The 23,997-nt window shown below is 32.7% G+C and overlaps 2 protein-coding genes across 2 annotated transcripts in view; one reads left to right on the top strand and one right to left on the bottom strand.

Annotated features, from left to right (window-relative positions):
- The window catches only part of Gad1 (glutamate decarboxylase), a 56,873-nt gene extending 33,079 nt beyond the window's left edge, over window positions 1-23,794 (bottom strand). Inside the window, exon 1 of the mRNA XM_089712204.1 lies at window positions 23,773-23,794. Coding sequence (XP_089568330.1) covers window positions 23,773-23,780 — 8 coding nt within the window. The 5' untranslated portion in view covers window positions 23,781-23,794. The remainder of the gene's footprint in view (window positions 1-23,772) is intronic.
- LOC149476416 (uncharacterized) lies at window positions 4,796-9,579 on the top strand. The gene is made up of 4 exons (XM_089712076.1): window positions 4,796-5,006; window positions 7,250-7,396; window positions 8,132-8,236; window positions 8,908-9,579. The coding sequence occupies exons 1-4, from the start codon at window positions 4,796-4,798 to the stop codon at window positions 9,063-9,065; spliced, it is 621 nt and encodes a 206-aa protein (XP_089568202.1). The 3' UTR covers window positions 9,066-9,579.
- Window positions 23,795-23,997: the final 203 nt, after the last annotated feature.

Raw genomic sequence — 23,997 nt, 5'->3', positions numbered from 1 at the left:
CGACCACGTCTCCTCCTTTCGCAAGAAGCTCAAGTGGCTCCCAATCCGTCTTCGCCGGAATGTGCATTATTTGCAGCTACTATATCGTATCCTTTTTGACCCTAAGACCCCTTCCTATCTCAAAAATAAATTTAACTTCCTGCATTGTGAAAATTATTCTCTTCGTTCTGTGGATAGGCTTGTTCTGGGTATTCCTTTTCACCGCACACACTTCTATGGCGATTCCTTTGCGGTTACTGCCATTAAACTCTGGAATGCCTTGCCGATAAATATCAGACAAGCCCAAACGCTATCCACATTCAAAAGCCTTGTCAGGAATCATTACTTGAATCTTGCATTTGACTCGGGATAGTATATTTTAGCTCATGATCTCTCTTTCGCTGTAATTTGCTTTTTTATACATATTATATTATGTAAATGTATTACGATATGTATTGTATGTATTTATTTTACTTATGGTATGTATATATAATTATAGGTATATACGTATGTATATATATGATATCTATTATTATATCTATTTATTATTTATAGTATATTTATTAGTTTTTTTTTTTCTATTAGTTTTATATTACATAATTATTGCGTATACTTTTTACCCACCTCCTTTTTTTCTATTATGTTATCCCATCATCAGTTGGTTGCCTGGAAGAAATCACTTTTAAGTGATAAGGCCGCCATCTGTGCTGTGTCTTCTTTTAGTATAAGTTTTCTTTTTGTAATTTTTTTTGTTGGCAGTACAATAAAGTATTTAAATAAATAAATAAACCTACCAACAGGTAGTTAGGTTGATACGATTTAATTCAAAATTGATTCGACCTACTCATAAAATATTTACCATTAGAAAGACAATATTTTTACTAGCATTAAAAATACAGCCTATGTCTCTCCTGTCAACCCAGTAGAAGCGGCGATAAGCTGCTTGTATATCTATATAAATCTAAGTCTATAATAAAATGATTCGCCAAATGTGTTTCTAAGCGCAAAACTAGAGATCAGCTAAACCAATTTCGGTAATTCTTTTTATATAATATTCCTTGTTGAGATGGCTCTTAGACCTCATTCACACGAGAGTTAAAAAAGCGTTGCGTTAAAACCCGGCGTTGGCGCTTTTTAAACGTTCTCTCTGTGGTTGTTCATACTAACGCTTTAAAATCACTCATGTCTCGTCTCTGGCTTCAGTAAGACGTGGAAATGGTTTCTGCTAAAATAATTACGTAATGTCAGTTGCGTAATATCTTTATGATATTTATATTATTATATTTGCTTAGAATTCCTCGGAAAGTTTGTTCTTAATAAACCACTTGTAGGTACCTACTTAGGTATTTGTTCAAACTCGTCATCGATAAACATGTTACTTAAAGGAATATGATAAAAATACCTACTGTTTTAATTTTTATATGTTAGGTATATTTGAAAGAAAGAAAGAAGGAAAGATTGGCACTAGCGATTTGTGTTATTAAAAGACGAAAAAGAAAACAAAAGGCATTCTGGGTACATCCTCTGAATGAACAGAGATACTTAAAAGGGCAGTTTGTGACACTGTACGAAGAGTTAAGGCAATACCCCGGAATTTTTTTAATTATTTTCAAATGTCTATAACGATTTTGAATACAGGAACGGACGAGACTCCACATCTATAATTAATAGTTCGGGATCAACAATCCACGACATCGTATCGATTTTCTGATGATTATAAGCACAACAAACACGTGCTACCGCTGAGCGAGCGTGCGGCATACTGAACGCAGCGCCGGCGCTTTTTTAGCGCTCGTCTGAATAATAGTAAGAAGTTTCCTATGGTCTATTTTATTTAACGCCCAACGCCGAGCGTTGAAAATAGAACACTGCGCGATAAAAAAGCGTCGCGCTTTAAAAGCGCTGACGTGTGAACATATACTTGGGAATGCATTTGTTCTATTTGGACGCTTTTTTAACGGACGTTAAAAAAGCTCTCGTGTGAATGAGGTCTTATGCAGAGAAAACGTAAACATGTTCCACGGGCCATGCCGGGTCGGACCGCTAGTATTAACCATAAATATTAGGTACTATTCAAACCCAATTTTCCTCTTAACATAATAACTAGTACATTAATCTTCAGTATATAATCTCACTAGAGATCAATACCGGACATTCCTCTCTCTCTAATTACATATAGCTGTCTCGTTCTATCGAAGGCTGTTTTCAAAATGGCGGACGGTTCGAAGTATTGATTTTCAGGCTTTGAATGCATGTAGTTTACAGATAGAGATAATTATATGAAGTGAATAGATATTATATTGAATGCAAAATAATTTATTCAAGAGTTTTTTTTTAATATATTGAAGAATATACAGGTAGGTATATATAGGAATATATAGGTAATTGGAAAACGAACCAACAAGGCTAATTAAATTTGTGTAAACTCAAATTCAAACATTTATTTATTCAAATAGACTTCTTCGAGAAGCACTTTTGAAACGTCATTACTCATTACATATTTTTAACATATTATCACTTGTAACTTACCTACATTCAATCATTTGCAATAAAATTTAATGGAATAATCATCAAAATTCAAAATAAAACAAGTAATTTGTAGAATAATTTATTAAAACCTTATAATACAACAAACCTAGGTAACAAACAATAGGTATTATGTACGTATGCCTATCGTTTTTCAAATGTAGAGCCTTTATATTTTAACTTGCACATTTTTATTTTCAACACTGTATCTACTGCCTAATATTAATTTAAGATTGTTTCTTGATAATATTTAAGCATGCAGACAGATGAGTTATACGTGGAGAAATGCTCTGTAGTTATACACAGGTGCTGACTTACCAGTTATACGCGGAGACATGCTCTATAGTTATAGATATACAGCTGCAGACAGATGAGTTATACGCGGAGACATGCTCTATAGTTATATACAGCTGCAGACAGATGAGTTATACGCGGAGACATGCTCTGTAGTTATATACAGCTGCAGACAGATGAGTTATACGCGGAGACATGCTCTGTAGTTATATACAGCTGCAGACAGATGAGTTATACGCGGAGACATGCTCTGTAGTTATATACAGCTGCAGACAGATGAGTTATACGCGGAGACATGCTCTGTAGTTATATACAGCTGCAGACAGATGAGTTATACGCGGAGACATGCTCTGTAGTTATATACAGCTGCAGACAGATGAGTTATACGCGGAGACATGCTCTATAGTTATATACAGCTTATTTAAGCCAATAAGTACCTACCTACTCGACCAATATAACAAATTATTTTATTATTAGAAGATTACATTTTTTCCCTAGAGGCTAGTAAATATATATTAGAATATTATCATATTCATAAAAAAACATAGCAACAACACTTAGGTACTTAATGGTGCATGCATCATAGTTTCGAAATTCAAAACAAACATTTATTTATTCAAATACCTAGCATACCTACCATTTTAACATTTACCACCAATTCGAAAAGCCTACCTACTTAAATATAGTGACTTTAATAGATAAAAGAAAATAGCATGTCACCAATCATCTTTATTAATTTGATTGAAAACCATTTTTATACAATAAAACCAAAGCTTATAACGAAACAAAGGTTAGTGGCACAGGAACCAATTATTGATGTCTACAATTTTATCGAAGATCCTGAAGAAAATAGGTAAAATATATAATAAAATACCGGACAATTTCAAGGAACTACCCGTAATTCTTTTCAAAAATAAACTGACGAACTGGTTAATGGTGAAACAATTTTTAGACATAGAAGAATTTATGACTTTGAAGTAGTGTAAACAGAATTGTGTATGATATAATCGTGTAAATTGTAGTGTGTTCGTGTAATTATGAAAATTGAATTGTGTACATTTAAATAATTAGATTAATTAACTTTTTTTTTTAATATTTGCACACCCAATCGATGGGTAGAATGTATTAGCCACATAATATTGTAATTAAAACATCTATAATTTGTAACTACATTCTTTCAAATAAATATAATTTTAATTTTAATTTGAAAAAATAATGTAATTTGTCATTTCTGGGTACGTACCTACCTACCAAGTAAGAACGTACTATGTGAAATATGTTTTATTTGAAAAAAGTACGTTTGAGTTATAGCTTCATTTCTACCAATTAAATCCTGTGTAGCAGTGGCAAGATTCGTCTATTCCATGCCCTTTTCAGACGCATTAGGTAACTGCAAGTTTTGCATATAGATATAATAAACTCAATTCGGCAAAGAACTTTTTGCTTCGCGGACGAAGTCATAACTCATAAGCATGTAGTCGTTTATACCTACCTAGGATATTTCAGGAATAATAGAGACTACTTTATTGGTGGAGATATTGACATATTGGCATAAAGCTTGGTCAAAAAATATAGTATCTAAGTAGTACCTATGTAATATTTTAAATTAAATTATAAATTTAATTTATTTATATGTCATGTTCAATTATTATTAGGTACTGCAGTGTAAGTATTTTATTTATTTGTTCTAATTAGCGTATAAATCTTATAATATAGGTAGCTAATATGATATTAACTAGACATAAAAATATCGATATTATATTTACTGGACTTCTGTCATTTAATTGCAACAGAGGAAAAAAACAGGTAAAGTTTACTAAGCTTTAAATAAAAAAAAAAAATGTAGAGTCTACAGTCCGCAAGAAAACCTTAAAAAGAAAATAACAAAATTGTATTTGTAACATTACGATTATAATAATTTATTTTCCATGATTCTACAAATAACATTCAACCATCACAAAGCATTACCAACAAAAACTCATCATTCGAATTCCAGATGCTGGCAATAACATTACTAGGCGTGGTCCTCGCCTGCCTAGCGGACCAATCAAACACCGCGATAGAACAGCCAATAGGCAACCCTGAAGTATTCCTGCAGCTGAAATACGACGGGGGAGAACTGGAGAGGATCTACCTCACGCAGTTCCGCAAGGAGGGCCGGCCAGTTCTCGCCAAACAGAGTCTGTGCACGGAGCTGTGTCACGCAGGTTTTTTTTTTGTTAACGTGTTTTTTTTTATTTTGTTGACGTGTTTTTTTTCGTTCGGTTTGGTTTGTCTGTGGTTTTGTGATCTGTGACGTTTTGGTGAGTACATTTTTGGTGTTTATCTAATTTTAATTAGTTGTAGGTATATGTACGTTTTCACTATGATGATTTGTGATGAAATTTAAATTATGGAAATGTGTGATAAATTAATTTATGTTTTTTTTTTACTTATACCGGGTTTTTATACGTGTTGTTGTTTCAATAGATGTAAGGGAAAATTCGTTTTAATTTATAACTTTGCGAAACAATTTTTAGGTAAATTAAGTAGCCCGTGAGTTAGTTACCAATTTTGAGAAAATATTGTACGTTCTTTTTAGGTTGTAAATTGTAGATATTTATTTATTTTTGTAGCGTGTTAGTATTGTGCTACAAGGATAAAAATTATTATTGATGTTTTAGTAGAATAAATGAATCTATGATTGTTTTCTTTTGAATTATCTTTAACTAGCTTACCGCCCGCGGCTTCGCCCGCTTTGTCTAAAACCTAATAAATTATATACTAAAACCTTCCTCTTGAATCACTCTATCTATTAAAACCGCATCAAAATCCGTTGCGTAGTTTTAAAGATTTAAGCATACAAAGGGACATAGGGACATAGGGACAGAGAAAGCGACTTTGTTTTAGGTATACTATGTAGTGAAGTTTATTGTTCTTACAACTTAAATCAAATAGTTTTAGCATCCATACAGTTATTTAAATAACCTCCGACGGTTAAAGTATTTTAGGCATATTCAAATTCAAATTATATTTATTTATTTGCAAGATATTATTATCTATAGGTACATTTATTATTTTTACTTACGTAATATTTAAAAATTCACATTCTCACCTAATAGACTGTTATAATAAAATATTATAATCGTTCACGAGTCAAGTTTCTGATGGATATTAATGTAAAAATTTTCGTCTCCAATAAATTTATCACGACTCTTTATAAAACCGAATTTATTGTAATAGCACCTACAGAAAATTTATTTAAAGGAAACATTCCATTATTTTTTAAAGTTTAGCTTGCCCCACCCGGGAATCGAACTGACTATAGGTAATAATATGTTAAAATTACACCATGTGATGTAGGACGTATTAGGTAGTTACTTTTATTGTACCTATTCGAGCCAATAATAATTATAGAGATGAAGTTTCTTACTCTCTAAGTAGAGAATAATGATGAACATGGTTACATATTTTTAATTTCACGTAACTACCTATAGACCCTAAAACTTACCTATTTCTTGTATGAAAGTCAGCCATTGTCATTGAGGTATTATTACTACGTATAGAGATGACACGTCACGAACAAAATCTGTGCGACAAGCGCGGCGGCCGCAGCGAGAGGCGGCTAGTGAGTCATACAGTTTGTAGATATTCTGCCTCTTATTACTTATAAATTAAAACAATGTAACAAACAATATTTTTCATTTTATTAAAAAAAAATATGAATTAACTTTATCAATTAAAACCAATCAATCTAACAAAAAAAATGGTTCGAGACGATTGGCTCTAACTCGTGTTACAAATAGTGTAGTAGCGATGTCCTCTCTAGTACGAAGTACATAGTAGGTACCTCAATGGCCATTGTTATTTCATTGTTTATCCGTTTATCTGTATTGTAATCCGTATTATTCGATATACACCAAAAATGAAACATACATACTACCTAATCATTTTAACGACTAACTAACTACTTACCTACCTACTAACTTTTAACTACCATTACGTTTGATAGCCTACTATGTTTTTAAGTAACTATTTATTATGGTAGCAGGTAGATTATTATCTACAGTTCTTTCGAATAACTACTATGAAAAATTGTTCACAATAAATATGATTTGAAGCACCCTTGGGCCTTGCCAGCTGTTCACAGTTCACGTTCATGGAAAATCATAAGTCATAAAATCGCTCTATTTGCCGTGAAAGAGACACTTTCTCATCCCTACTAATATTATGAATGCGAAAGTAACTCTGTCTGTCTGTCTGTCTGTTACCTACTCTTTCCCGCTTAAACCTCTCAACCGATTTTGATGAAATTTGGCACAGACAATCTTTAGACCCTGAGAAAGAACATAGGCTACCTTTTATCAAAACACCACGCGGGCGAAGGCGCGGGCGGAAGCTAGTTTTTAATAGTAAGGAAAGTATGGGACTGAAGATTAGCTGTAAGCATAGATATTTTATTTATAACCAGGTTTTGGCGGCAATGCGTGTGGATCAGCTTGCCTCTCCCTCATGCCGGTTGGTCTGAAGACGGCTCTCACTAGTGGAAACAGGAGTAGTGAACAGTATGGACAACCGAGGGTCGATGTGTGTCCTTCTTTGTGTGATAATCAGCTTGGTGAGTGTAAAAGAAATAAAAAATTTAGAGTTAAGTCATAAGTGAGACGAAGAAATAAATTAAAATATAATATGTATATCCTGTAATAACCCTGCCATTACAAGTCTGAAATAAAGGTATTCCAAGGTACACCATAATATGCCGTTAATTTACAATTACTTGCCAAGCTAAAAAGCCTAGTTCTTTTGAGGAGTGTTTTTTTTTGAACTGAATTTAACATAATGATAGGTAATAGGGAGAGATACATATTGCATAAATTAATTAATTTGAAATTATATTTTCATCGCGAGGCGGACGTAGACGACGACGATTGTAGGTATATCGTCCGCAAAATTATCTAACTTGTAGATATTTTAATACAGCTTGCTAACATCTTTAAGTCAAAACTTATTACAATATGAAGAAAAGGCCTATATCCTAAATAATTGAGCTCTATGTTAAGTTATATAAAATCCTTTCCTGATCGATTGCTATTTGTTTATCGATTGTAAAGCATTTTTTTAAAGTTAAACATCTTAATGCACATTGAGAGTAAAATTTCAAAGTCATGGCAATACCGTCACGTCACGTCAAGGAATAAGCCGACGATTTTCGTATCTTTGAACCTTTCCAAAGAAGCTTCACTTCTGACACGTGTGATCGGCACACCACGCTCTTTTTTTAATTTTGAGGCCTATGGAAATAATATTGTTATACTGTGCCTATAGGCTATATTTATTATTTTTTATTCACCAGGTGAACCTCTCTGCAACTGTGTGAGCGGTACTACATTCACGCACCCGACCAACTGGACCATGGTCTGCGAGGCTTTTTGCGTCACCGACGGATATGTACTAAATGGTAGATAATTATTACTTTTTAATATTTTTCTATAGAATATACTTTAGTTTTTTGTGCTATAATTTATTAGGTGAATTCTGAATTTTGTATAGAAGATACAGCAATTTATTGTAACGTAACGTAAGTTTAAACGTGTGTTTCTGAAATCTATATTTTTTAAGTCTAGTCAAGTATTTTAAAATATGTATTTCGTTTTTCTATATTTCACATAATATTACTAGATATTTAAAAAAAAATTATATTGCAGATGGTCGGAACTGATTATTAAAAGTCATTTTCACAAGTAATTTTTAACGTAATGACCAATGTAAAGACTCTATATTTTCGGTTTGTGTTAAATTATCCTTCTACCCTCAAGTAGTTTATTAATTAAGTTATAGAAACATTTTAAACGTTCAAAATGGCAATACAAACGACTCGCGTAGGCAAGTGAAATGAAATCTATTCTATGCGTGCGTGATTTTATTGTTGGCACATAAACTTTTGATATGCCCATCAGCTTCTTTGCCAATGACATTTACTAAAATTTTGGCTAATTAGCCACATTTTGATGTGACAACCCCGTAGCGCTAAAAATCCATTTTCTTTTTTTTATTATAATTCAAATTTCATTGTCATGGACTTTAAGCTTTATCGTTTACGTTTATAAATCTCATCTTTGCTTGCAATAGGTTGTCCAGCCTGTGACGTATACCCAACTACCCTACAAACTCTTGCTGTGAACGCAAGAATGCTCGACACAGTAGACGGCTGGCAAACTTGGTGCAACGTACAGTGCAGACAGGGACAAGGCGGCGCGGCTTGCAACTGCGACCGAATGCCATTCTAATGTCAAACGTCAAACGTCACCTGTCAACTGTCATTATTTTTTTTTACAGATTATAAATTTCAAATGTGACAACTGACAGTTCGTATACAGCCTAGTTGTTATGTCAAATGAAATTAAAAAGTTATGTTTATGTTCTAATATTGTCGTTTCTTTGTTGAGTTATTGGCGTTAAAATTTACATGATCAGATTTCGTTGACCTGTAAGGTAAGTTAGATGTAATATACCACTTATTATAGAATGTTTAATAGATACAGCGTCGTACTTGGCACATTGATTTGTTTAATTTCATTTTTCAATGAAAATGTATTAAAAGAACGTTATTTTACTCTTGTCTATCAATGTGATTTTACAAGTTGATTAACAATGGGCTAATAGCTTTGATTTAAATACGATATTATATAATGTCATTAGATTCGTTAATAAACAACTCTTAAACATAACTCATTTTTAAATCGGTAATATGTTTCATTAAAATAATTATTTAATTTAAATAAAATGAATATTATCATTGACTTTCAGACAAAATTAAATTTGCCTTCAAAAAATCCAATCCACTTGTGCCAAAGTAAATAAACGCTATATTTTTAAATAAATATGTAATAAATAATTAATAGCTATATAAGAATAACATGGCTTACTTTAACTATGTTTAAGTTCAAATATATTCAGCATATCGTTAAAAAATATATTTTTGAAAATTTAGACTAAGATGTACATACGGAAATACTGTGCGAACGACAATATATAATTAGAGAATTAGATGATAGTAATTGTATTCGGTAATTGTAATTTTTATTTTTATTAAATTTTATTTATGATTTATTTTTTATTTTGTTTTTAACCTACCTGTCAATTAATATCATGGACGAAAATTTGGGGTGGCAACATTACTACATAATATAATTCTATATTAATTTGGATTTTGGTTTATTTGGAAAAAAAATGTATACGGAATACTTACATAGATAGTATCTATTTACGAATTTTCCAGATATGAATTATTATGATGTATTCTAGCAACCGTTTTCATTTAAAACAACTATTTTTTCTGGGGATTTATTTATTGCATTATTTATTTTTATAACATCAATTAAACTATTTTCCTTATAAACGATCTTGTCACTTCAAAATAAGTTCAATGAATAATTATTTTGACTCCCTAAAGTTTTCAATTTAAAATTCGTGTCAGTAGTTGACTAGAAACGTGTTGGTAGAGCAAAATTTTTCGTAAATTTGTAATTTGTGAACGTTGTTTCAACGTAGACGAGTAAGATAGAAATTAATTGTAGAAAATATATACCTAGTTAACGATAAGCTTATAATAAGGCTTATATACACGACACGATAATGTGTCGTGTCGTAAAATCGTAAAGTGTAAGTATCTCTATATTAGTTATAAAATTGTTGCCTCAGAAAAAATCCTTGAAAAATCTAAAAATATGTATCCCTTACCATTTCAGGTGTTATCAAACTATCTAAGAGTCAAAGTTAATCAAAATAATCAATCGTTTTGTACGATTGACGTAGAAACATATAAGAATAAATATTTTCAAACTAATCCTTATTTAAGTATTGTAGTTTATATTCATAAAAATAATAACTTAGTAAGTTTACTTCGGGGCTTCCATGTCGCTATGGTATAGGAATAGTAAATATATACATATATGTTTAAGTAGAAGTCAGTGACAAAAAATGGGGGAAAAAAAGTTTTTTTTAATATTTACTTACACACTAACGTTTTGCTTACATCATTAATCTATTTCCACTGCATTATTCTTTCTTCTGTTCATAGTTCTTCTCAATTCCTACATCCAGAACTACTTTCTATATTGTATTTAATATTATTTTAACACAAAAACTTTATTTTTTTTTTCACTTAACACACACATCTCACGCGTACAATCTAAAACTAAACTGTTTAATTAGAATGGCCTTAATAATTAAGACTTTGCTATACACCTACATGCAATTGAATTGTCCGTTTGTCGTATCACATAAATACACACATATACAGCAAAAACATGTTTTTGTCTGTTTGTCTCAATGTCTTGAAGCGTACTAAGCACGAAAGCTATCGATATAACTATAAAATCGCAAAGGAACTAAGCTCTTTCTCTTGATTATAATATGAATACTTTGACGATGGTTTTAGTCCTCGTGCTTCTGGTTTCCTCCTGTGATTGACAATTATTACAATAAATTATGTATCTGGTTACTTTTAAAGCGAAGTTTCTAAAAAAGAAACAGCTGTTCTCAATTTGCAACGAACCTTTTTAGAGATGTTAGCCACAAAATATTTAAGTTAATTTCTTAACTAAGTTGTAATGTGACAGTATATTTAATGCATGCAAAGTAAACGCATGTACTTAACATGCACGCGATGCATGCATGCTTTAAAAGCATGCACGCTTATAAGTAAATCCATGGGCGTTAACTAGTCTTATTTAACAAGATGACAGCGGCATTGAGATGAAAATCTAATTGGACTCTAATTTTCTATGCACTTTATCGTATATTTTATTCGAGAGAGGTCGAATAAAGAATTTACTTTTATGGGTAAAAACAATATTAGAGCAAATTTTAATTATAATATCTCTCTCTCTTTATTCTCTCATCTCTCCATTTTAATAAAAATGGATTTTAATGTCTAATTACGTAATTATTTGTCTACAATCTACATAGATACTTAATAAAAAAAATAAAATTAAGTCATAATTTTTAAGACTTAGTTAAGGTAGGTAATATAAGTCTAGGTTAAAAAAACCAAGAAATATCGCGACAAACAATATCACAAAGGTCTTCCATTAGTTAAGTTGTTATTGTAAATAAGAAAAAATATTAAATAATAAATAATTGTTGTAAAATTATAATTATATCTATCAACGTACCTAGTTGTAAATTGGATGTTGTCTTTTAGATGTTAGATTTTTATTTTGAAGTTGTTTAAAATGTTGAATACTACCCATGATACTACTAATAAAAAGAATACAAGTAGATACACACACATACGCGCGCACACACACGCACGTACAAACGCACACAACTACGCGTACACACACACACACACACACACAAACAAGTGCACGCAACACAGAAAATAGGTAATAACTAATAATATGTTAAAACACAGAGAAAGTTCAAAAAAAGATATGTTTAAATTAACTAGGGTCTAGGTACTGCTATTTTAAGTGATATAATATGTAGAAATCCTTCATTTATAATATGTGGGGCTCATGTGGGGCTCCACCTTATATGAAGCTTTATGTTGTGGTCCTTATTTTTTTAAATAATAATTTAAATCCTACAGTATATTTTTATGTATTACTTTTTTTCTGTATTAAGTTGTAAAGGTAATTAAGGTACATAGGCTAAGTCATACAGTTTCATACTTTAGTTTCTGTTGAAAATCTTTATTATAGTTCAGGATCAAGCTAATTTTCCGTGAGTAGCTTTATTTTGATGAGACGACCAATAATTTCCTGTACGGAACTCTCGATTGCGGTAGCTAACAGAGGTAACAAGGATAAAAAATTTTGATTTGATGGTTCTCAAATATTTATTACGCAATTTGTAGGACAATATGTCTGTTGAATTATGTAAGTATTAAATAAGTGAAAACAAAAAAAAAATGTTGTGTGGTTTTATGAAACCACGGTAAAAGTGAAACTGTTCGAACGGTTCCGAACACTGCTTTGTGTAGCGCATGTCGCGTGACGGTCGGCTGCCGAGTAGGTATACCTACTCGGCAGCCGCGATACACGCGACATGCGCTACACAGACCAAAAAGTTTGAGACGATGTAATAAAAGTTTCACTTTAAAAATCAGCTGGTTAGTAATCATTTATGATGACCTCGTATCGATACATATTGGAAAGAGGGGACTCTTTGATCAAACCATAGATTTTGTAGGACAAATATTTTTTCGAATAATTCAGATAATTATCTTGAGATTGAACAAAAAAAAATTCAGTTCAGTTAATAAATATTTGAGAACCATCGAATCAAAAAAATTGTATCCTTGTTACCTCTGTTAGCTACCACAATCGAGAGTTTCGTATAGGAAATTATTGGTCGTCTCATCAAAATAAAGCTACTCACGGAAAATTAGCTTGATAGTAATCACTTGCAAAAATGGGCGATGGATCCAGAACTATTAATTTTGTCCAAAAAAATTTTAATTCTTTCATATTGTATCTATTACCTATCCATATTTACATGGTCAACGAAATCGAAAAAGTCAGGCTGTTCTTGTTAAAAAATCTGTTTATTATTATTAGATACTACTTATTTTTTATTTAAAAAAAAAACGTATCGCTATGTACATGGACGTATAAAAAAAGACGGACGCCGTATTACGAACAAACAACGTGAAGCCACCATAGTAAGCTAGCGATCGTGTAAAGACAATAAACACGCACACACTCTCACCATAGTAAGCTAGTCGGCCGCCATTACGTCGTGAACTACCGACTGATTAACTGCGTCACTGTTTCACAAAAAATATTTAAAATGCCGTCTTGCGTGGTTAAATGGTGTCGCAACAGTACAATTTTAAATAACAAAACACGAGGGATTACATTCCACAGGGAAGCAAGTTATTTCTTTTTTGTTTTAATGACAAAATTATTACGGCAAAATTTATAGAATAAAATACAGCCGCCATTGTCAACAGGACAGCTGTTGCCATGGCAACATGGCACACACACATGGATGTTTCGCCGCCATTACTAGGCTTCACTCAATGTTTAGGCGATATACCGTCCGTCTTTTTTTATACGTCCATGGCTATGTAGTTATAATTTCAATAAACTATGAATTCATTATTTATATGTATAATGTATCTGCATTATTATTAATAATTATTGTATGAACTTTCTAACAACAAAAATTATATTTGTGGAATTGTGTAATACTTATTATAAAATAAAATGTTATTATTATATTACTTATATGTATTTTTCCGGAGTATGTATAATAAAGGTTTAATAAATGTATAATGATTATTGTTTTATTTTATCTTCACTTTTAAAAGAAATCTAATAGGTATAAAGGCATAATGATAACTTTCATAATAATATGTTTGTGACTTACAGATTAAAAAAAATACACTTCTCTTGAGAGTAATAAATAATAATTATTAATTATCGAGTTTATTCAAACTCAAACTCAACTCAAACATTTATTCATTCAATTAGACTTCTTCTAGAAGCACTTTTGAAACGTCATTACATATTTTAAAATTTACCACCGATTCGGAAAGCAGTATCTACGGAGAAGAACCGGCAAGAAACTCCATAGTTGCTCTTTTAAATCATGTCAGTTTTACAATTTTACAAAATACATATGTAACATCATAATCTTCTATATATATAAAATTCTCGTGTCACAATGTTAGTCTGCATACTCCTCCGAAACGGGTGGACCGATTCTCTTGAAATTTTCTGTGCATATCGGGTAAGTCTGAGAATCGGCCAACATCTATTTTTCATATGTACCACGGGCGAAGCCGGGGCGGGCCGCTAGTATATTATAATAACATGCCAAAGAACTGTCCTGTGGTTTTTTCGCGACAACCCTCCATGGGTTTTTATCGTCCATCTATACATATAATAAAATCGTAGGAAAGTCAAAACTGTACATTGAATATTTTTTTAAAAGAATACATAATCCATGATCTATAATCGATATAGAAGCCAAAAACATAGTTTTTAGAATTTTTGTCTGTTTGTCTGTTTGTCTGTTTGTCTGTTTGTCTGTTTGTCTGTATGTTTGTCCAGGCTAATCTCGAAAAGTACTGCATAGATTGACTTCAAATTTTGCATGAATATTACTAACAGGTCGGGTGAGGCTTTTTTAAACATATTATCATGCTATCACCTCCGGGGGAGGAGCTGTGAACCTTTTTTTTTCTTACGTATTCCGTGTATTACGACAGCGTACAATCTAAAGACTCATGTTTAAATGTTGGTTTCGGGTAAGCTATGCTATTATCTAGCTTTACACAATAAAAACTATGTCATTTACGTAATTTGGGCAGAGAATCAGTTTAATGAATTTATTAGTATACAAATTTGAAACAGCGCCATCTATGAGATTTCGTAAAAATCAAATCAATTTACATGTTAACACTACTGAACACAATGTTAAAAATTAATAATTTAAATATAATTATGTTATTTATTTATTTAACTCTTTAACCCATATCTTCCCTTCCCTATAAGGTGCGCATATAATTCGTGTGAATATACTACATTTTTAAAAGTGAGGGTAGATGTTTATTATTTTAAGTCAAACTAGACACCATTACAGTTAATCTAATATTGATTGTGTTCATTGGTTACATCTTTAAAAATCTTCGTGTTTTAAAAATTGGATAACGAGGCGGGACTCGAACCAGCATTCTTTAGTGGTCGAATTTTTTCTATTCTTTATAAATTTATTGTTTATGAATTTATATTTATAAACAATAATACAAAAAGGTTAGTTCGTTGATAATTATTATTCCTTCATCATTTACATGTTGTAAGTAAAAATATACTTTGACTGTTAATACTTTTGTTCAGTATTTACCTGTATGATTATTGCTTGGTAATTAATATATTTTCATGTCGTATACCTAATTAAAAACATAAGTTTGATGTGAAACTAGCTGGATTTATTTTTACACACTCACAGTCTTATATTTTGTGTTAATGTTAAAATAGTATTAATAGTGTAAATCATAATATTTTTTCTCAATTAAAAATATTTCCTTTTTTCTGATGTTGGCATCGAATTAAACCGCGCTGTCGTTTCGTTCACAAAAAGTGATGTTATGAGGACCGAATATGTAGCCGCCTCAACTTACGGAAACGAGAGTAACCTGCGTTGTCTGTTAGTTATTGTATAGTCGAATTTAACGTTACATGGAAATTGGAATCTAAATATATGTATACTTATATACTTATATTAAATCTGTAGAAGTCAATTCTGTACATGAAATATATTTCCTAAATAACTATCACGAGGTGATTAGGGATCGACACTGACGCCAAAAATTTTTGTCCGTCTGTCTGTCTGTATAACCGTTATACAAACAAAAACTACTCGACGGATTTAAACGAAACTTGGTTCAATTATTTTTCATATTCGTGAGCAGAGCAGTAACTCCATTTTTAAGCTTTCGTCGCGTGTGCAACCTTAATGGTTAAAGCTACACAGAAATCAAGTATGAAAGAAATGTTCTCCATATTATATAAAAAATATCTCCCGACATCATAAATGTCTATCTTTTATGGTTGAGCTTAGGAGTTCAAAGCTTTCTGATTATATTTGTCTACTAGCTGTGCCCGCGACTTCGTCCGCGTGGAATAGTGACTATGGGACCTATGACCATGGGCTCAGGGTGGGGCAACAATATTTTTTTTTATTTTCATGCTTCCACTCCCACGTTCACTCCCAGGCCCACGCCAACGCCCACGCCCACTCCCCTTCACAATTGGTACCTACCAGATCAAAGCCAGGGTAAGCGCCCCACCCAGCCCCACCGTGGCTACGCCCATGCTGAATTACTACTTAACATACAATTATTGAGTAAATACGTACTACCATAAATAATTAAAAGAATTGTTATTAAAATTTCTTACTAAACTGAGCTACAAAACTTACGTACCAACTTATTAAAGAAAATCAAGAAATGAAATGCCTAACCTATACCAAATAGTTACTACATAATATTGTAATTAAAAATTATGATTAGTAGATATATAATATCGAAAATCAAAAAAGAAATGCCTAACTAATTCTACGTAAAATTTCTTTTAAATTATGTCATATTATTTTTTAGGAACCAGGGGGGGAGAGGAGCAAATTCTATTTCCTTCCTTTCTTAAATGGATGTTTTTAATAATGTATGGTGTAGCCCGTGTAGCCACTGATCAGCTTAATCGATACTCAATTTTTATCAAATCCAGCAACAAATCCAAATTAGATGTTTCCTGTCTCACGCACGTAACTAAAGGCTGAAGAGAGAGAGAGGGAGCACGTAACTAAACCGTTTAGACGAAGAAAAGTGTATAGAAAAAGGAATAAATAATTTCATAAACTTCCCGACGATCTTTAAAAATAAATTATTATATCATTTTTTTCATTCCCACTTTTACCCCTATGTAGGTATAATAAGTGGATGAACCGATTTTGATACAATTTATCTAAGAACCAGCGTCGGAAAATATGCTGCCTAACAAAAAAAAAGCCGCATCTAATTCGGTTCACCTGTTAGCCAGCTACGGTGCCATAGACAGACACACACACACACAGAAATACATAGCAGTCAAACACATAACACCCGTCTTTTTGCGTCGGGGGTTAAAAATATAATACGACATAATTTAAAGGACATTTTATGTGGAAAATTTGCCTATTAGAAGTAACCATAATGTTAATTTGACACCGCCCCCCCCCCCCCCCTACTACCTCAGCTTACCCCCAAACCCTTGGGGAATTTTGATATGATCACCTGGACATGTAAAGGAATAACTGTAGCGTACATATAACAGATAAATTACGTTTTATCGTACACTGTACAGTGTACAATAGAATGCCTTAGCAAATGTTCGCCGTGATTACTTAAATGGCCATAACTTTTTTATTTATGAACCGATTGATATAAAATAAACACTAAATGTTAAATGAAGATTACCACAATACATTAGTGAAAACCGCATCTAAATCGGATGAGCCGTTTCTGAGATTAGCGTGCACAAACATACAGACAAACAGACAAAAAAATTTTTAACTACAGTTTTGGGTTCAAGATCGATTTAATAATAACACCTGCTAATTTTTTTCTACATATTTTCATTGTACAGACATCGCTTTTCCACAATTTTATTATATGATGATGATTGATGATTATAACACTCTCAGTCCGTTTTAACTTAATTTTTATTCACTCGCATCAGTGCTGCCTAAAAATCTTTATATCGAAATTCGAGCAAAGCTAAGAAAATGAGAAATAAGAGTTCTCAAGGATCGTTAGAGGTAAGAGGCTTACTATTGACCGAAAACAACATGTGTTATGCCGAGAACCTGAAACCGCTTCACAACGAGAATTGCCTGTGAGACCGAAACCTTCACTGAGAGGGTATAACGTCTCACAGCTGATCGCAAATGGCATATTTTATCTCGATAATCTGAAACTTTTACTCAATATGAAGACCGTTTGACAAATGATAGGGTGCACCATAATATTATTCGATCTCTTGAAGATGAACATGAGCATAAGCAATGACTAGAGTAGGGACGCGAATATTACCATTATTTGAGACAAGATTATTTGAGACAAGTACGTTTAATAAGTTTGTTTAATGAAAGATTAAGAATTGAAACTATTTGGTCTCTTGAAACGGACGAATAGCGAGAGGCTCGTCTTACTGTAGACAGATTTCGACAGTCTTAATGACTTAGAGGTAAACATAGAAGATCAATCTACGAGTTCGGTGGTGTGGTCCGACAAATATAAAAGTGGGTTTGCTTATAACCTCACAATTGATTACAGATCATCTTCTATATAGGCGATATTAACGTAGTATGTTCTTTTTGTAATGCTTTAGGAGGTCTGCTCTTTTTAAAAGAGGAGTAAGGAGTCGGCTTTCGTTTGAAGATATACCAGAACCTTTGAAATCACTACTTTTAGAGGAACATGTGCAATCTAAACAGTTCTTAGACAATATTCGCTCTTATAGTAGTGCGTTTTAAATGATCCTTTGGTGCTCAACAATTATCAGAGGATCCTTTCATGCTTACTTTTAAGATACAAGGTCAAGTTTATCATTTGATAGGATCCCTTTTGCCTGAAGGCCAACCTAAGTTTCTTCAAATATATTTTGTATTCGACTATTCGTTTAAAATATTACAATTTTTCCTACAGTAGGGCGACGAATGTATTTTCGCATAGTAACGGAGGGGAACTCACGGGGGGTCGAGTGACGCGGGCCACGTACCACAAACATGCTTAGTTTGTTGTACCGAGCGCGAAAGAAAGTCATCGTGTTTTAGTAAAATTACTATGTAAACTATAACGTAATTTAATACTTAGGTACATATTATATAATGATGCGCTCAAACTGTTAATCTACATTTAATTTAGATTATTATTTGAATTACTAAGTAATGTAGAATTTAAATCAAATTCACTCATGTTTTCCTCAGATTTTCGATGTCCTCCGATTTTAAGATTTTCTTATCAGAGTATTCAATTTTAATGTAGTTAATTTTTATAAGAGACAATTAAGAACATTCAAAAATAAAGTGTCACGTATTTTTTTTAAACGACGAATGACGAAAACGACGTAATCGCGGACGAAGTCGCGGGCAACAGCTAGTAATATTATATTCCTGAATACTGTAGTACGCTCTCTGAACTAGTACATTTTTTATATAAGTTTTAAATTTAGAACTACTAAACTCTTTAATATTATGAGGAATTCTATTGTAAAAGCGTATACCTTGACCCATAAATGAATTTTTAACTTTAGCTAATCGGAAAAATGGCATTTCAATTCTATTTCTGTTCCTTGTGCCATAACAGTGTGTATCTCCTACTCTTGTGTGTAAGTCGGCGTTTTTGTATACATGCAAAATATTATCATCACTACATAGTATAAAACAAAGTCGCTTTCCCTGTCCCTATGTCCCTATGTCCCTTTGTACGCTTAAATCTTTGAAACTACGCAACGGATTTTGATGCGGTTTTTTTAAATAGATAGAGTGATTCAAGAGGAAGGTTTATATGTATAATAACATCCATTAAATAGTGGAGAAGTACTGTTATTTTTGAGATTTCTAATGTGATGTCGTAAAAAATTACATTTTTTCCGCTTACATTGCAAACGCAGGCTGAACCCTACGAGTTTTATCAAAATAATGTACTAAGTATTATACACATTGAAAAGGTCTACAAAAAAGTCCGCGATGGTATATGTCTATCTCTTATGGATAACCCACAATAACTTTTTTTTGTCATTTACTTTTTACGACAAATATTGGCTAATTTTCGATGCGATTTTAACCAATACAGCATTAATCCTTAGCCAATTAAATATCTTGAATACATTTTTCATTTAATATAGATCTATATGGCCCTTTACACCGTATGATTTAAGTGAATATTTTCGAAGATATTACAGATTTAAAAATTGCGGGACGTAGCGTTTGCGGCGGTACCGGCCGGCCGCCCGGCTATCTATTTTATACCCGTACGAAGTCGGAGCGGGCCGCTATGTTTTTATATACAACGTTCACAGTTTTTCTGTAGTGTATTAAGTATCAGCATTGCACCCGTGCGAAGCCGGGGCGGGTCGCTAGTTAAATATATACTGTGATGGTACAGTAAGGATACCAGTATTCTTAAAGAGATCTCTTAGTGAGTCCCGAGCACGTAAATTATATATAGAACGAATGGCTCTTTTCTGTAAGATAAATATAGTTTCTATATCTGCTGCCCTGCCCCATAGTAGAATTCCATAGGACATAATACTATGAAAGTAGCTGAAATAAACCAATCTAGCTGTATCTTCATCGGTGAGATGCCTTACCTTTCGGACTGCATATGCTGCTGAACTGAGCTTACCTGCAGCGGTGTTGACATGGGCTCCCCACTGTAGTTTCTCGTCCAATGTTAACCCAAGAAATACAGTCGATTCTGTAGGGTGTAATTCCTCCCCGTTCAAGGTAATATTTCTGCTTAACTTTTTAACGTTTGGTAGTAAAAATTCAACACAAGTTGTTTTTTTGGCATTTAATAATAAATTATTAGCAGTAAACCAGTCGGATATGTGTAAAAGAGCACTGTTCACTTCGTCAACATTTGGGTCATGCCTATCCACATTAAATATTAAAAAAATTAAAAAAATTCAAAAATTCTTTATTTGGAACATAATAACAAATTGTACATAAACTTAAATTACGATGACATCCGTAAAAGCATATAAGAGCTGTGGCACGGATGCCAACGCCCACCTCCATACATAAAATAAGTTCCATCTTAATAATGTAACAAGTTTAACAATAATATGCAAATTAAGTCGGTTAAAAATAGAAAAAAAAAAGTAGTACAAAATTCTAGACAGCAGGTGTGTTTGTGAGACTGAAGATGTGTATTCGTGAGTGTATGAGTATATGAGTGTGTGAGTATGTGAGTGTGTGTGTGTGAGAGTATGTGCCAGTGTGTATGGGTTTTTCCAAGTTTTAGACTGTAAATTTAATAATTTCTTCAGTTTCTTCATACGAACGGGACAATAGCCAATCAAGGACTATATTTTTAAGTTTAAAATTACAGAGTGGGTAGATATTTAAAACCTGATTGAGTTTATTATAGATTAAGGAACTAATAAATGGATAATTTGGAAAATCCAAAAGTGCACGCCTCATAATTTTTTTTTAATAAATATTTATTAATTATTATTTTTGTTTATTTAATAACAATTAAACCACATCGAATCAGACCCTGAAAAATGAAAGGGTTCTATTCCTGAGCATACTCAAGCGTAAGAGAAAAAAAAAGACTCGATTAGTAAAGTATTTCGGTCGCTATCGTGTTAACAAGAAAAAGGATCCGCACATACAGACACACGGACGTCCAAGACAGAACTTTTTTAAACTGTTTTTTAACTAGTTTAAATAACAAAAATGACATCAAAAATATCATGAACGTTAAAAATAGTGTTTTTTCTTAATATGTGTGTGTATGTATTATCTTACAAGTGCAATGTATGATACATAAAGACATTTTAAGTTTGAAAAATCAGATGTTTTGCGCGAAGTGACAGTAGTACCCACCTCAACGCTTCGCTTATGAGGCGTGCAATAGTGGCGACCAGCTTCCGCGGTTCTGCGACGTTCAATAGTACACACCCTGTCATATCTACGCCTGGAATTTATAAGGTTGGGGTCATAAGAAGTATCCAAGTGTTTTCTCATAACAATTTTTAGTATATATAATTGACGTACCGACGGCACTTGGCATAGGGCATACAATTCGCTAGTTGGAAAGCGGAGAGGTTTGTTGGTGATTGTCTTAAGTACAGCCCGTTGGGCTCGTTCCAAGCGAATCATCAGAGATTTAACACAACCTCCCCAGGAGGTTACACAGTAAGAAGTAACAGACTGAATCAGTGCGTAATAGACCGTTTTTAAATAACGGAAGTCTATCACTCCTCTAAGGCATTTGAAAACATATGTTAATTTTCTGACTTTAGAACAAACGGTATCGATCTGTTGCTTCCACGACAATGTTGGATCTATTGAAACTCCCAAATATTTTAAACTAGTGGCTCTCTCCAGATGTGTACAACTACATTGAACAAAAGGGTCAGTTTTGAGACAGTCATGGGCGCAAATGGTGAATGTGAGTGGCGGCATGGACGAAATTTTGGGCGCAAAAGTTATAAATTTACTTTTCGCAATATTGAGGGTAAGAAGATTTTGTTGCAGCCAATATTGGACAAGTTTTAAGGCGTTTTCAGCAACACTACGTACCTCATTAACATATTAATGAGGTATCATCTGCAAACAGAACTATTTCACACCTATCCTGTAAATAATAAGGTAGATCATTGATATATACCAAGAACAAGAAGGGTTCTAAAATAGATCCCTGTGGAACACCAATGTTAATTGACGCACCGCTAGAACGTTCTCCATTAACCTATCACGCGTCTGGCGCACAGCCGGCACCGATCCCGATAGTGTCAAGGGAGTTCACGAAATCTAGCTTTTTTATGACTACCGAGTTTGAAAATTTTATTTACCCTATTGTTCTATAATTATATGCCATGTATGATATATTTTTGGAAAGAAGAAGAAACTAGTTATAGCATAAAAATGTAATCATGACGATATATTTTTTCTATATAATTATAGAAATTGATTTAATTTTGTTTTAATTTTAATTGCTTACATACTAACACTTACATGATAATTCTGAGTTATCAAATGATCATATTCACGTTTTCATATCACTACACGATTGCCAAATACATTCACTTATGTTTTCACACATTTAACACAACGTATTTCACTATAAATAATAACAAATCTCCATTATTCACAAACAAGAAAAAAAGTGCCATTTTGCGTCTTCCGCACTGAAAAGTTGAGACACTTTTTCACTGAGTATTCTTCAAATATCCCTAAAACCAATATCATAAACGTATTCTACGTACAATTTCCAGTAATATACGTCTCAATTATCACTCATCTAATTATTCCTCTCGGCATAATTCACAATCCAAATATTCGTTGAACAAGACAAATGTCACAAACTATGGCCGATGACGCAACTCAATCAATGATTCACTTTTTTTTTTTATTTTGTGGTTTTGGTCTCTATTGCCTGTCTCGGAGTCGTGTCGATTCGAATTATAAATGTTTAAGGCATAGAGAAATATTTTTTATACTGGAAACATTCACTTGTAAGTCTCTACTGATGACCTTCAATGTCACGGGCCGCGTTAGGCACAGAGTTTGTGCGCAGAACGCTACAGTACAATTTGCGTTACGACACAAATATTGTGCGTAGAACGTGTCACGGGTTAACAACTACAGTTTGTAAATTACTATTATTTCGATGGGTCTTGAGTAGAATGAACTACCTACAAATTTAAAGATTTTTTCCATTTACCTCTAATATAGTTACATACAAAAACAAAAGACTCAATTACTTACTTAGTCATATTTTTAGTTCGCTGTAACGTCGCGTGGCTGTAACGAAATCACACATCTCATAAACTGCATGACGATTTATATAGAACTCGGCTGATTTCTAGATAGAGCCACGATAGAGCCGTACTCATAAGAGTAGCTGGCATGGTTCTTTAAATCCTTTAAGCCTTTATTTAATTTCGTAGACAGAGAAACCAATAGACAAATTGATATCTTATGTCGCAATCA

Source organism: Colias philodice, chromosome 28, assembly GCF_061535455.1.
Source record: "Colias philodice isolate Cphi_HAF_F1 chromosome 28, ilColPhil1 Martin Lab GWU primary, whole genome shotgun sequence".
NCBI lineage: Eukaryota > Metazoa > Arthropoda > Insecta > Lepidoptera > Pieridae > Colias > Colias philodice.
The sequence above is the reverse complement of the archived record's forward strand: the minus strand, read 5'-3'. Positions and strand labels throughout refer to the sequence as shown.

What these genes read in the sequence shown, in the direction of transcription:
- LOC149476416 (XM_089712076.1), top strand. Translation starts at nt 4,796, where the DNA reads ATGCTGGCAATAACATTACTAGGCGTGGTCCTCGCCTGCCTAGCGGAC. An exon ending in CACGGAGCTGTGTCACGCAG is followed by an intron (nt 5,007 to 7,249) that starts GTTTTTTTTTTG and finishes ATTTATAACCAG; the next exon opens with GTTTTGGCGGCAATGCGTGT. An exon ending in TTTGTGTGATAATCAGCTTG is followed by an intron (nt 7,397 to 8,131) that starts GTGAGTGTAAAA and finishes TTTATTCACCAG; the next exon opens with GTGAACCTCTCTGCAACTGT.